Here is a 15,395-nt window from a genome sequence, read left to right as displayed (position 1 = left end):
ATAACCAGGCTGGCCTCAAACTCACTGCCTCCCTCAGTGCTGGGATTGAAGGCATGGGTGCACCACCATACTCTGCTCTACCTTATTCTTTTAGGACAAGGTTTCTCACTGACTAAGCTAACTCTTTAAGTGGGGTTAACTGATTAGCAAACTTTCAAGCTCTCCCTGTCTCACCTTCTCAACTCAGAGTTCCAGGCACGCACAGTCATGACCCACTTTTTATATAGATCCAGGGATTCAACTGAAGACTAGGCTGGCCTCAAACTCACAGCAGTCCACTTGCCTCTGCCTCCCAGTGTGCTGGATTAAAGGCATGAGCGTATCGCCAAACCTAGCTCTGTTGGTTATTTTTACTTGTTCATGGTTGGTTCTGATTCTAGCTCACTTACTTGGTTTACCTTGTGCTGTCTCTCTTTTTTTTTCTTTTTTTTTTTCAGGAATTTTGAATTAGAAACCATGTGGGCAGGTGATAGAGATTACTTTTACAAGCATTTTGTGAACTACTCACATTTATTTTACAGATATGAGGCCCCAAGATTCCTGGCGAGGTCCTCCTCCTCTTTTCCAGCAACAGAGGTTTGACAGGTAATGCTAAAGTGAGCATGCTGTAAATGCTTCCTATGTTGATATCTGCTTACAAACAAAAACCGACCTGCTTTAAAATAACACTGTTTTCTAGCCTAAATAATTTTTTTGCATCTGTTTTTAGGAATTATTGTAGTTAATACTTTGAATTAAAATGCTCGTGTTTATATAGTTTGCTCCATTTCTTGGTTCTCTCGGACTTTATTGAAGCTTTGAGGTACTCTAAAAAAATGCAACATAGAGAGCTTAAAATTGTATTATGTTTTTGTCAAGCTAAACAAAAATTTTTTAGCAGGGTTGTGCAGTTTAATGAGGCATAACTAATGGTGTTCCACTTTTATCATGTCTGCCAGCAGCACAGCATTAGTACAGAGCAGCTATTGATTCTTACCACAGACCTCTTCAGGTCCTAATCAGCTTCTTTGCTACAGCTTTTTCAGGGCTGACGGGCCTATTGTAGGGCAGTGTCACTGTAGGTCAGTAGTTATTAGTTGCCACTGAAAACAGTTTCTTTAACTACTTAAGACTGAACTGAATTAAATGCAGAAGGGACTCAGAAGAGGATTATGGGATCTGCAGTCTAATAAGTACCACGGACTAGGAAGAATGTGACATGGTTTAATAACAAGGGATGTTTGACATGTGTTCTGTCATTCATAAGTTCTGTGTTCCTAAGTCAGATGAACGGGCCATGAGAAGTCAGCTGGGCATATTATGAATACTTATACTAACATCTGTAGCTGATTAAAAAAAATAGTATAAAGGAGTCCCATGACAGTAAACCTTCTTTTTTCCCCCTTTCCAGTTATAATTGTTTTTACTTTGCTGAGTTAGCAATTTTAATCTGTTCACATCTGCAATGAATGGAGTGCGTTAACAAATGCACTAGAAATTGTGGTCTTCTTGAACGGACACTCAGTAGCTCGTGAGCCTCTCCAAAATTGCTTTCTGTTGCTCTCTTCAAGATCACTACAAAGACTTGTGTAATACACTGCTTATTGACAGTGGCAGCCGCCTCATGCAGATCCTATTTTAAATTTAATGTGGCTGGTAAGTATATGTTGGTGTTGCTAGTGTACATGCTCAAAGCATACAGCATGTACTAGTTCATTGTCATTGAAGTTGCCCAGGCTGCCCTTGAACTTCCAGTCTCCTGCCATAGTCTCCCAAGTTTTGAAAGGAGGAATTGTAGATATGCAGCTCCTCAACCAGCTTAACACCATTTTAAAACAGAAATAGAGGTATAAATTCTTCTAAATTATTATGCTTGGTTTCTTCATACTGTTGCTCACTTCTTTGCCATTTTAATAACAATTTTTAGTGCTTTTCTTCAGCTTAAGAATTAACCAGCACTGTTCATATCTTTTCATAAATGTGACTGTATGTTTCTCTCAGCAACCTTTTAAAGTAGATGCCATTAACTTTTATTTTTACAAAAATTGAAACACATACTTCAGTATCTTATCCAAGGTTGCTCTTCCATGTTATTCTTTATCAAGAAACTTTTTACTACAACAGAACTCCTCAGAGTATTCACTCTGAACATAATATAAAGTCTCACCACATCCAAGGAAATGAGGGATGGGATTGCACTTCTGAGGCTCTTTTTGCAGTTACAGTGGCTTTCCTTCCTCTCAGTAAACATGTAAGGTTTTTCTAGGACTGCCGTCTGTGCCCTTTCCCTTGCTCTGCTTTGTATCATTTTCTTGTTCTTATTTTACCCTCACCAAGTATACTTACTATCCCGACTGACCTTGAACTCAGAAGTTAGGAACAGATTTGTTTGTTTCTTCTGGGTTGTTTTAGATAATTAAAAATCATTCCTGAAAGAAAAAGTTAAAGGTAGGCATTTATAGTATCCTTAACTCATGGTTATTTGGGAAATGAAACTCTTTACTTTTGGAGGTAGAGTGCCACTATATGGCCACGTTGGTCTACAATTCGCTTTTTTTGTGCTTCAGCCTCCCAGCTACTAGTGAACTAAACCATTTTATTCTCTTAAGCCTCTTTAGCTAATAAGTGGGTACTGTCCATTATTCATTTTCATAGCCCTTGTCCTTTTCATAGCATTGTTTTACAAGACAGGAGGAACCATTTTTACTTTACCAAGAAGTTAGAGATCATAGATGGTGATAATCTTATGAGAGCCAAGTTTTTGTAATTTCTAGTTCAGAGCGTTTTCAGTGCACAGTTTTTGAGTGTTGAGAATCTTATTAGAACATGACTTTTGAATGTATCTTCTTTCCTAAGCTGCAGTGTGTTATGTTAAACTATTTCTTTCTTTGGGATAGTGCTTCAAGTCTGTATATCCCATTGACATAAAAATACAGTGAGAAGACTGGTGAGAAAGCTCAGTGGGTAAAAGCACCAGCCACCAAGCCTGACAACCCAATTTGTATCCCCAGGACTCTTATGGTGGAAGGAGAACTGATTCCTGAAAGTTGTCTTCTGACCTCACACATGTGAACATGTGCATATACAAAAAATAAATAAATGTAATTTCTTTAAGAAAAACCCAGTGCGAGCTAGGCATGGTGGTATATGTCTGCAATCTCAGCACTGAGGAAGTTGAGGCAGAAGGATTTGAGTTCAAGGCCCACCAGGGCTACCTAGACCCTGTCTCGAGAACAAACAAACAAGCTGCTTTTCCTCTCCCCCAAACAAAATAACTTTGTGTTAATCATGCAAGTGTTCAGCAGAGCCAGCCAGCCAGTGTTTAGTTTCCTTCCCCCTACACAAGGCACCATTTACTTCATCTTTACCTGTGAGTATTCAGCTCAATGACAAGAAAAGCCTTTAAAACTGTGACTAACCATAGTACAAATTTAACTTACCCAGATTGTTGAGTTGTAGTTACCAGCTACTCTCCAAAGCTGTAGTTTGGAAACTAAATAAAGAGTATTGTTACCACTATGGTACCAGATAGTGCCTAGGCTTGTAAGTTACCTTAGTTTATAACCACCATTCATTCATTCGCTCGCTCGCTCGCTCATTTACTTATTTATTTATTTATTTATCTATTTATTTATTCATTCATTTATTATTAATCTATTTATCTATGTATTTATTTATTTTTTTTTGCTTTCTTGAGACTGAGTGCTACTTTCTGGCTTTGGCTAGCCTGGAGCTTGTTGAGGAGACCTGGTTGGCCTTAAATTTATGGGGATGGCTTGGCCCTGCCTCTAGAATGCTGGGATTAAAGGTGTGTGTCACCATGCCTAGTCTTAAACTACTAAAAGTTAGGGTAGGCCAACTGTAGGGTTTCCATCTCAGATTTTACAAACATTTTCTCAGATAAGTTTCAGTTTGTGTATGTTTGCAAATTAATATAATTAAGAGAAGATGGTAGTACATTCACTACTACATTGTTCTTTCTCTTTAAATTCTATTAGTAATAATTTTTATCATAGAAATTATCTTTGAACAAAAACATTTGATTATTTTGAACAAAAAGAAAAATTGTATGTTTTACACTTCGGCTTTGCCTTCTAACCTATTTTTAAAATATAAAAGTATTTTAAAATTGTGTTTAAAGTTTATGTTATTTATACCAACAAATTTTCCTAAAACAGAATTCCATGAAATCCACTGTAAGAGTGAAAAGAAAAGTTAATCACAGTACAGTGTATATGAGTTGCAGTTTTGGCTTCTGGGCTTTGCACATACATCCCAACATTGGATATCTTGATCATAACCCATTACCAGCTCCCTCACCTCTGCAGAGGCCAGAAGAGACCATTCTTATGTGTGCATAGAGCTGTTTTTAGGGATCTGAGAGGGTATTCTTACAAGAATTTGTTTGTACTGATAATTACCTAAAAAAACAATTCTGAGTCCTAACCATAGGTTTCCAACTCTAACTCTGAGTCGACCCTGAATTTCAGTGTGCTATATCAGGGCTCTGGTTTCACCACTATGTATAAAGAGTAGCTTTGGCCTTTCTAGAGTCTTCAGAGAGCTGTTGTCTCTGAACTGTTAACGTAAAAATAATTACTTTGCATTTTTGTTTTTGTAGTTTTAAGAAGCCTTGTTGTGAGTTAAGTGAGAATAGAGAAGATGGATTCAAATTTGAAGAGCTTGCTTTAAGAACAATTAGTCACCACCCAATGAGCCCAACCTCAGGCTTTTAACCCTAAGATTTTTCTTTCCCATGTAGAAATGAAGTTCATATGCTGATATTGTTATAGTGAATATTGGCTAGTTAGAACCTTAGTGAATGTAAAGATTTTACTGAGTTCTTCCTGATATTATCTGTGGCCCCAAAGTTTGTAATGTTAGAGTACACATGAACATTTGCTTCTGTTTATTCTTTTTTTGTGACTGTAAAAAAATAAGTTGAAAGTGTCTTACTGAGAAATTTCCATTTTAAATGGTGATTATCACTTTTAGAAAGATCTTTGCTACATTGTTTATGTGACAAGTTTTAATTAAGTTATGATTTAATGTCTTCTACCTATGGTTGTATATCTAAAAGTTAAAATAGGTACTTGAAGACAATTAAAACATGTCTTTCAACTAGTAATCTGGGACAGCAAACTGGGTTATAATAGCTGTTGAATCTGTGTTCCCATGTAAACTGTACACCAAATGCCAGTCAGCCCATGCCAATTAGTGCTCATGTTGCTAGGTCACCATGGTCAATTGAAAGCTGCATCAATAGAACTTGAAAAGGTTTCTTCACGATCAGACCTTCTGACATATTGAGCAGAATAATGGATGGGAAAAAACAGCCAAGTCCCCTACCCTGGATTCAAAATACTCAGCAGTAAGAATTCACTTGCAACCTGCAATTAACTAGAAAGAATAGCATCTAAGAACGAGTCTGGACATTTTTGAAAATAAAGCCTCTTTCTCCTACTTGTACACGCTTACTCTTTGGACAGAATCATAAATGTAATCAGCCTGCTGATTGGGATCCAGAGCTTCAAATGATGAAAAGAAACTTCACATTTAAAATTACAAAATATTTTGTAAAAGTTAATCAGCTGACTTTAAGCACCCTAATTAGAAACTGTTTATTATTATGTGTGCACACTAGTGTGGTGGGTTGTGTGTGTCATAGTGCACATGTGGAGGTTCCAGCTTGGGTCCTGGGGATTGAACTTGGGTCATCAGACTTGTAAGGCAGGCACTTGGACCCTCTGTGCCATCCACTACCTGTAAACATCCCTTTTAATAAAGTTTTTTATGAAACTTGGAACCAGGACACTACAGTAGTTATGCGAGACATAAATGCATCATACTGCATATTCTGTATAACAAATCTAGGTAAATTAGATGGTTCTAAAATTTGGAGGAGATGACCTGCCCATTTTAGGCTTATGCTGTAAAGCAGGCTTTCACTTCTAATATAAATATGTCTTTCTGCAGAAGTGTTGGAGCTGAACCTCTCCTGCCTTGGAACCGGATGCTCCAAACCCAAAATGCAGCCTTTCAGCCAAACCAGTACCAGATGCTGCCTGGGCCTGGAGGATATCCACCAAGACGTGATGATCGAGGAGGGAGACAGGTAATAAATACAATGTGGGCTGCAGAGGATAAGGAGCATACTGCTTTCTGTTAAGTTTGCCTCTTAGGAATGAATATGTTCTTAGCAGTATTTCTGGAGAAAATTGCATTAATAGAGTAGCTTAGCTGAACGTTTGTCATCATTAAAAATGCATTTAAGCCAAGTACCTCACCTAAATAGTTTATACATGGACAATTCTAAAGAATCGCAGCTAGAAGCCCCTTTAATTGTGCATTCAGTAGTGATTAGCAGGAGTCAGAGTTAGCACAACACATGGGGTGACTTGGGACGATATATTTTTCTAATATAAACTAGGTCTGTCTTTAACAAATGAAGATGGCCTGGAAGTTGAAAGTAAAACATAAATAAATAAATAAAACAAACAAAAATAAAACAAACACAAAAGTACCTGTTAACCTGTTGTCTTTATTCATCCTAGAATTCTTTCAACTGAAGTCATTGAGTCCCTCCTTGTAGAAGCAAATTTCTCTTCAAAGATAATTCTACACATTTTTCTACTAAATGAAAAGTGTCATGTGACATGAATGAGCACTATAATTCATAAATAGAGATGGTGTAGATTTGTTTTCTTAATTCCATCCTATCTAAGCAACATTTAAGGTTGAAGTCTATTTAACATAATTTCCCCTAGCAATTTGATACCATGGGTAGAATTTATATGCACTTTAATCCAGTCTTTGGTAAAGAACAGGATTTGGAATACTGCACAGTTCAGAATGTGTAGTGTTCCTGGAGTTTAGCAGTTGCAGTGATATGAAGGGGTTTTAATTTTTTTTACCTGGTACTGCATGCAGGCTGTTTGCAGTACTTTTTATATTGGTTTTTTAACTTCTGTCTTATTTTGTGCCCCCTCTTTAATCTGAGATCTTTGACATCTAGGTATCTTTTTGATACCTTCAAAGTATGTTTTTCTAAGTCTGTTTCAACCTTATAAGAAAGTAGTCACCTTAATTGCTTATAGTTAATGCCTTTTGAAAAAATTTTGTTTTAATTCATTAAAATAATTTCATAGAATTTTAAACTTTTCTTCACCTAACACTGCTGAAAAGACACATTAGGAAATTACTGCTGTCTGTACTGTTGGAGTTTAGATGGTACTAGGCAATTAAAATAACAACCTTTAAAAAATAAAGACATTTCAAACTGAAGAAACCTTGGAGAATGCTATGTCCAAGTCACTTCATTTTGCAGTCAGGAACTGAAAGCCTGTGACTTCATAGTTTGGAGGCAGAGCTGAGGACACAGAACCTCAGTTCATCTTGCCTTTGGAAGAGGCCAAGATTTTCCCTTTCAAGGAACTCTACTGTTAGAGGAGTTGAAATTCTTCTCTGAGAGGATATATAAACAAGTTGGAAGATTCCTTTGGAAATACACTCATTCTTTTCAGTCTTATTTCCATTTAGTTTTTGTTAAGTCACAACTTTTGAAGTTACAGTTAATTGTTATAGTGAATCATGCCTTCATTTTATTTTTAGTGATGTTGATATGTATAAACAGGTCCCTATGTATAAACTGTTTAAGTGACAATATGGAACCCTGTGGTCCAAAATAGGAATTTCCTCCTTTTGGAGTCAAACCCAGTACCACATTCACCCAGCAAATGCTCTTACCACTTGAGCTATATCCCCAACCTTTAGAAAAAATAAATATGAATTATTTTTATATAGAATTTTTTTTGCAAGCATAATTATATAATAAATTTATTACTTAATGTTATGTTTTTTATCGAATAAAAAATACATCCCTGAAAATAATTGGTTATTAGGCCTTAATAAGTCTCTTGCTTTGGTTAAATAAAATGACTTTACTACCAAGATCTCAGAATGGTGGGACAGTTTTAAAGTACTGTCTCTTAGAGTATGCACAGTAGCAGACAAAAATGTGCAGACCCAGACCAGACAAAATTCCAGAATGGAGAGCAGAGGTAGACACACAGTCCCTGCCTTAGTTAAGGCACTGTTGGCAGCTAATAGCCAGTAGGAGAGACAGGGAAGGTTGCAATAGTTTTTGTTGTTTGCTTGTTTTTTAAGGGTGTAGATCCTAGTAGGTTGACCACTCACCAGTGAAGGCCACACAGCTAAGATTATATGGGCAGCATAAACTTAACTTGATGAGCTAAATAAATAAACAAACAAACAAACAAACAAATAAAGACACAGAGTTGGGTGGTTTGAGAAGAGGGGAAGGAGATGAATCCGACCAAAATACATTGTTTGAAATTCCCAGAGAACTAATAAAAAGGTGAAATTAAGACCCACTGTATATATTTATAAGAAGTATTTAATTGTTCATCTGTCTACATTTTAGGGACTTTCTTAGATGTGGTTACTAATGCTTGTTGGGTTAGTGTTCAGTAATGCAGCCTTTGTAACAATCTTTGTTACAAGTGTGGACTTAAATCACGTACTCATGAAGACTTCCCATGTGATGCACCTTTAGAAGCAGTCCATTTCTTCATGATGTGCTTTTCCACAGAGGTGTAAATTTCTTTATTAGGGGTATTAACCCAGAAAATAAATTCTTTCTTTTGTTTTATTTTCAGGGATATCCCAGAGAAGGAAGGAAATACCCTTTACCACCACCTTCAGGAAGATACAGTTGGAATTAGGCTTTTGTAAAGCTTTCCAAATCCTTTCTCCATTCTATACTAAACTATTTGTGGAAAGATTTCTTTCTCAAGTAGTAGTTTTTAATAAAACTACAGTACTTTGTGTATTTCTTTCAACTGTGTGTATTTTTACTCATCTGATCTCACTGTTTCATGTTGCTTTCCAGAGATGTGCTGCATAATACAGTGAGTGTGAATTTCTTGCTTGTGAACACACCTGATGAAATTAGGAGGCCTGGGTTTTCATTATGGTAAAATCAAAACAGCTCTATGCTGATTTTAACGCACACAAATAATTAGGTATGAATATTTGAGCTGCACGTTCAGCAGACTAGAGTATATGTTGCTCAACATTTTTTGGAAACATTTCATTAAAGTACTTGTCTTACAGAAATTTGTGGACTTTAGTAAAAAAAAAAAATAAAGCTAACTTTAAAAGCTCTGGTTTCTTTGTGGTCTTTGATTGTTTCAGCTCTAAGTCTTGACTTAGGGTGCCTATTTTTGTAAGTCAACTTTTATAGAAATCAGTTCCTACAGTTAGACGTCAAAAGCAAGTCAGAGTCTTGATAGTTTTTTTTTTCAAAAGAGATAGTCAGCACTTTAACATTTATTATATTAGCATGTTATTAACACATCTTTGTGAATGTTTACGTTTTACAAATTTCATACTTATTTTCTAGTTTTAAGGACTTCTAAATCAAATTTAAGTTGAAAATTTATAGTTAAAGAATATATGCTCAGCATATTTTAAATGATGTTTAACAGTAGAATTTAATTTGGGCTTGAGTACCTAATTCCTTGTTTGGACACACACAGCATTTTCATCTAATTACCAAAATAAAGTTGGAACACCTTTCTGTAAAGACTTGAGGCTTTGTCTCAATTTTTCTAGTCTAAGACATTTGTTAATTTTTGCTTACATGGGGAAAAAAATCCACCTTATCTTTGAATAAACATGCATTTTGAAGCTGTTGAGTTCATTGCTGATGCTGATGAAAGCAGCAGGATCCTTTTATTGTTGAAACATTCTCCATTAGGAATTGTCAACCTTTGTATGTTAACTTCATTTCACATTATAGTAATGAATCCTATTAATTTCATTTTCCAAATATCAAAGCTTTCTAGCCCTCTAAAATACTGTATATAGTTCTAAATAAAGTATATAGTTTCATGGGTTCTCCAAACCCACACTAATGCTTTTCATTTCCCCAATCCCTTGGTTTTGGCTGAAGGGTCCTGAAGATGTCCAAGTGAAGAACCTAATGAAGTTAGCTGACAGTAGGTTCCCTCTTGGGAAACAGATGGTTGAGTCTTGAGGACACATCTGCCCAGTTCCTGTACCCTTAGATCCTTCTCTTCCTCTTCTCTTACTGTTAGAATAGGAAAATGCCATTATTTCAGATAATGCTGTTTAGAGCTTTCAAGTGGGATATTTGCTGTGTAAAGGTCCCTCAAGTTTTAGTGTTGCAGTCAACAGGCTAGTTTTGTTATTTGTATTTTGTTATATTACCTTTGGGCACCTTTTTTCATGATCTCCCATTAAAGTGTTTTTTTAAGTCAGTGCCTGTAAACATCTGTTAAGGGGACCGAGTAAGGAGAGAGCCACTTCCTTAGCTCTAGAGCCCCAAAGGGTTGATGTGAAAGTACAAAGCCTTCTGCAAATGGATATTAATTGCCATTTAGCTTTTCAAAGGCAAATAGGGTGTAATGACCAGTAGGCTAATTTTCTTGCAAAGACCTGGGCATAATAGCAGGAATCCTCCCACCTCTGGATGGAGGTCAGATGCTCAGGGCAAGGGTTGGGCCACACAAGGACTTTGCAGCTGAGGCCAAGCTGGTGGAAGTGCCTCAGAGCAGCCGACTGGCAGGGTACAGAGGATGAGCCACCCCTCATAGTCAAGGTTGTGCTGTGTCTGTCCCAGTTAGCCTCCCTGGGAAGTCGCAAGTCAGGAAGCTGCAAGCTGCGGCCTTTGGCCACCGGTCCGTCACTCCCCTAAGCCCAGGATTCTGAAGCCTCACAGTCTCAAGAACCCAATAACTTACATGGAGTAGAGTGGGTGTGGGCAACCTCAGACCTCCTTTGACCTTGGGGGCATCACCTCTCCACTGCCTGGGTGCAGCCCCTCAGTCTGCATCCTTACAATTCGCTAGGCAAGTGCACATGCTGAACCTGTAAGAAGATCAGAAACACGCCTCACCCTGCCCCAGATTTCTCTTTAATAGAAATCTAAAATCTAGAAATTCTCTAGAGTCAGTCTGTCTCCACATTAAAGGCTGCAGAGTGGCTTTACAACGTGGTCTTGATTCTCAAGACTTCACTCAGAAAACCAAGATGCCACCAACTGTATTCCTGGTGAGTCCTCTATTACTAACCAAGAAAAAGATGAAGGAACTAACAAAGTAACAAGCACCCATTCTTGAAACATGCTTCCTCCACTCCGCATTTATTCCAACAGATGTCCTGTGGCTGTTTTTCTATAAACTATTTATGGAATTGGGGTAAGAAGACAACATACTTTTAATTTGTGAAATGACATTAAAGCTAATCACTACTGCAAAATTGTGCACTTTTAAGATTATAGTGTATTAACGGTTAATTTTTATTAGAAGTTACCTAAACAATTACTGAGGTTACAGAGATTTTTTTTTTTTTAACAGCATTTCACTCCATTTCAGATAAACATTCTAAAAACTAAAAGCAAAACCCCTCTGTCAGAAACTTCTATTACCCTTAGACTTGGAAAAAAGTAACCTGGAGATCACAGAGAACTCTCCACACTCACTGGAGAGAAGGGTGTAGCTGACACGTGCGTGCAGTTCTACTGTCTGGGAATCTCTGACATTTCCCCAGATACCCGTTCAAGCAGCGAAAGGCTTCTCACGCTTTATAAATGTATTGGTTCTCTGTCTCACTGGGCTTGAAAATGGCAATCGAAACATTTAAAAAAAAAACTAAGGTTCCATAACATACAAGATACTGTGGCATTAAATGGCAGGGAAATATCTGCTTTAATCGTGTCTGAACTGGGATTCATATTGCTACCGTATAATGCATTATTTTCCCATACACAAACATATCTAAAAACAAAATCTATACACTTTTATATAACTGTGGTCCCTTTAGAACCATTACTGTTCAGTGGAGTTAACAAAGCAAGCATATGGAAGGCATTTGTACTTAGTGAACAGGATTGAGCCTCTGATTTGCTTTAAATTCAAAGTAAGCAGCTACTAGGAGAACAGGGTTTGAACACATCTGTGTTGATTACTTGTTCTGACCTTTAGATTGTGGTTCTAAGCAAAGCCTTAAATAGGACAACTGGGTTACACTCTCACCCTTGCATATACAAAACATCCTGTGCCCTTCAAAACTGCACACTCTCATACTTCAATTTACATCCTAATGAAGATTACACGGAAGTACCTGCATTCCCTGCCATTACTCTCTGCAACTTTCATTCCGAATTTTGGTTTCCACGCCTCCACTGGAAAAGATTTTAGTCCCCAAAATATATTGCAAAATGTCACATGTGCAGAGTTAGCATTTCTGAAAGCCGGTTTTGCTATGGCCTCTGCTAAACTTGGAGAGGGCTTTGTCCACCCAGCCCCTCCTGCTCCAGTTCTCCCTCTGTTGTGGGGACACTTATCCTCCTCTTCAGTTAATGAGTTTCACCTAGTCTAGCCGTTTGTGTTTTCATAAAAGATCTGTGAAGCACCAACTGCAAAAGAAGGAAAAGGCTTTTGCTTTGCATTAATCAGAAAGTGGAATTCTATAGTAAAAAACATTTCTTTTAATGTTTCAGGAACCAAACCTTGAGCTAATGTTAGGATGTGCTCAGTAAGTCTCTGGGTGTAGAATATTAAGTCCTCCTCAAGTTTGGGGTTTTTACTCCTTATGAAAATGTTGAATGGAGAAAGATTGTTTGCTTCTGGTGACATTATTTTCAGTGAAATTCATTTAATTGAAAAGATTCTGTGTCTGGAAATAAGCTTTAAATAAGCTATTTAAAGGTATTTTCCTGGGTACCTATGGACCATAACGCTATTGTTGTTTTTGTAAGTGCTGGTCTGTTTAAAAAATTATTGCAAACGGTGTGGATTTTTAAAACATATTTTCTAAAGGTAATATAGTCAAACTGATGACAACAAAGCACTTTGAACAGCAATGCATCAGCACTAGCTTTGCCAGTGAGATTAACACTGGTTTCTAAAGTCAATCTACCAGTAATACAAAAACTCAAGCAGAGAGATTTTTCTGTATGTTTATCACACCATTTTTAGACTAATATGTCTACTGAGATTATATAAAATGCCTTTAAAATTAAATTTCATCCTCAAAAATTGTACAATGTTGATTTGATAAGACTATTTCTGCTCCACGGTCCCCTCCCTTTTCTTGCCTTGAAAGGAACTCGGTTTATTTATTTATTTTTATTTTTTAAAGAGGATTTACTTTAGAAAATACATTTTGGAGAAAGTGCAAGTTTGACTTCTATGTTCCTTCCTATGCAGCCACTTTGAATTTTCCAGGAAAATGTTCAAACTATGAAAGGGAATACGATGTTTCAGCTCAAATTTATGATTCTAAAAAACTTGAATGCAGACTAGGTTTGGGGTATCTGGTATTTTGATTATTTGAAAGTGTGTTTGCCCATATTATTTCTTTACCTTCCATCAGTTCTATAAGTTCACACTATTCAGTCAACTCTATTTTTTTTCCAATATTTCTTTTAATAATGAGTAAATGAGCTGTGTTGCCACGCTCTGCCAAAATAAAAATAAAAATAAAAGAAAGAAAAATCCCTGCAACACTTAAGAAAAAGAAATAACCTCTTGAGGTTTTTTTGGGGGGGAGTACTTGAAGTCTTTTAAGTTATATTTAAATATTCATTTGAAATACTGGAAATATAAATCGGCATATTAAAGACTAAATGCATTTATTTGTACAATAAAACACCAACAAGATTGGTGTAACCCCTATTAAGTTCTAAATATGGTGGAAAAGCATAATTATCTTACTTTTTCTGTATATCTTGATAAAATTCAGTAAATCACCTTATTCCTCTTGACATGCTTTGAAATAGATTGACAGTAATACTGGCAGTTTTACTTGCTTGTTCTAGGACTTTGTCGAGGAGTTCAAATTCAGAAACAAATACTATGACGAGAATAAATGCCATGTTTTGGAAGGAAAGGGTATGTTTATCAGCTGATTTGGAAAGACCAGATTTTATATAAAAAGTACTTTATAAGCCTTTTAAAAAAATGATGAGCTGCATCTTGGGGTGGAGTGGGGGTTGTGCTCTTCTAGGACAATATACAATTACTTGGTTGCCTAATAATGAACAAAAATATCTTAAAATCAGCATTTAAATGTAAAAACGGTAACGATCCATATAATTAGGATTTCGATTTTTATTCCATTGCGCTATTTTACCCAAATGGCAGTAATTCCTCGGCAATCATGTTGCTGTGTATATGATCCACTTTGGGCTACAATTCAATTTACTTTCAATCAAGCATTAACGAAATTGCACTTAGGGGAGGGGCTTTGCAAATTAATCTCCCAAAATAAATTCCACTTCAAGGATTCATCGTGAAAGCTGGTTGATTTATAGAGATACAAACACCAACAAAGTTTCCGACTTCTAAAACTCTGAGAGCTTTGGTTAGGAACGTGGTGAATGTGGATTCCGTCAGTTCTTCGCATAACTTAGGAACTTCTGAAAGAAGGAAAATCACCACCTCAAAGTGTGGTGTCACATTATTCGGTCCGGGGCCGTCGCCTTCTCCCACCCCCAGCAAAGAGGTTCAGAGCCTCCCGACCCTCTCCGCGACTCGCTCCTTCTCATCTCCCATGCACTAAAGGGTCAGCTTCTGTACACTTTCCCCATTCGTTCTTGCAGTCTCCTGGCAAACGCTGCGAGCCGCAGGCCGACCCCGGGGCTCATCACCACGTCCTGCCATAGAGCAGGTTGGTGCCCAGCACACCTCCGCCGTAGTCCCCGGTGGCCGCGTCCAGGGCCGCCAAGCCGCCCCCGGGACCGTGCAGCGCGGGCGGGCTGGGCGACAGTTCCTCCAGGTCCGGCGCGGGCGTCGGGGCCTGCGGCTGCTGCTGGCCGCCCTGGCCGGGCGTCGGGGTGCCCGCGCCGTTCTGGCACGGCTTGCCGTCCTTCACCAGCACCGGGACCGCCACGCGGCGAGGCGACGGCGGCGGCGGCGGCGGCGGCGGGGGCCCCAGGCCGCCCTCCTGTTGCAGCTGCTGCGCCGCCTTGTCCTTGGCCTGGCGCTTCATCTTGTAGCGGTGGTTCTGGAACCAGATCTTGACCTGCGTGGGCGTCAGGTGGATCATGCTGGCCAGGTGCTCGCGCTCGGGCGCCGACAGGTACTTCTGCTGCTTGAAGCGCCGCTCCAGCTCGTAGACCTGCGCCTGCGAGAAGAGCACGCGGCGCTTCCTTCGCGGCGCGGCCGCGTGCAGCGGCGCCAGCGACTTGGCGGCGTCCGCGATGCCGGTCAGCGAACCCATGCCGGCCACGTTCACGCCCGCCGACGGCCCCATGAACCTGGAGACTGGGGAGGGGGCCCAACAAGGACGGCCGGTGAGCCGCGGGCCGCGGGCCCCGGCCCCGCCGTCGCCCCGCGCGCCTCCCGCGGGCCCGCGGGCGCCCCGCT

The 15,395-nt window shown here is 38.8% G+C and overlaps 2 protein-coding genes across 2 annotated transcripts in view; one reads left to right on the top strand and one right to left on the bottom strand.

Annotated features, from left to right (window-relative positions):
* Window positions 1–9,170, top strand: part of Xrn2 (5'-3' exoribonuclease 2) — a 68,384-nt gene extending 59,214 nt beyond the window's left edge. The window contains exons 28-30 of the mRNA XM_055602600.1: window positions 522–585; window positions 5,956–6,094; window positions 8,658–9,170. Of these exons, the coding sequence (XP_055458575.1) occupies window positions 522–585; window positions 5,956–6,094; window positions 8,658–8,723 (269 nt within the window). The 3' untranslated portion in view covers window positions 8,724–9,170. The remainder of the gene's footprint in view (window positions 1–521; window positions 586–5,955; window positions 6,095–8,657) is intronic.
* A 4,779-nt stretch (window positions 9,171–13,949) lies between these two features.
* Window positions 13,950–15,395, bottom strand: part of Nkx2-4 (NK2 homeobox 4) — a 2,107-nt gene continuing 661 nt past the window's right edge. Inside the window, exon 2 of the mRNA XM_055602608.1 lies at window positions 13,950–15,393. Within this exon, the coding sequence (XP_055458583.1) occupies window positions 14,674–15,393 (720 nt within the window). The 3' untranslated portion in view covers window positions 13,950–14,673. The remainder of the gene's footprint in view (window positions 15,394–15,395) is intronic.

Source organism: Psammomys obesus, unplaced genomic scaffold, assembly GCF_907164565.1.
Source record: "Psammomys obesus unplaced genomic scaffold, mPsaObe1.curated_primary_1811, whole genome shotgun sequence".
Taxonomy (NCBI): domain Eukaryota; kingdom Metazoa; phylum Chordata; class Mammalia; order Rodentia; family Muridae; genus Psammomys; species Psammomys obesus.
Note: the sequence above shows the minus strand (reverse complement) of the source record. Positions and strands in the feature narration are given on the sequence as shown.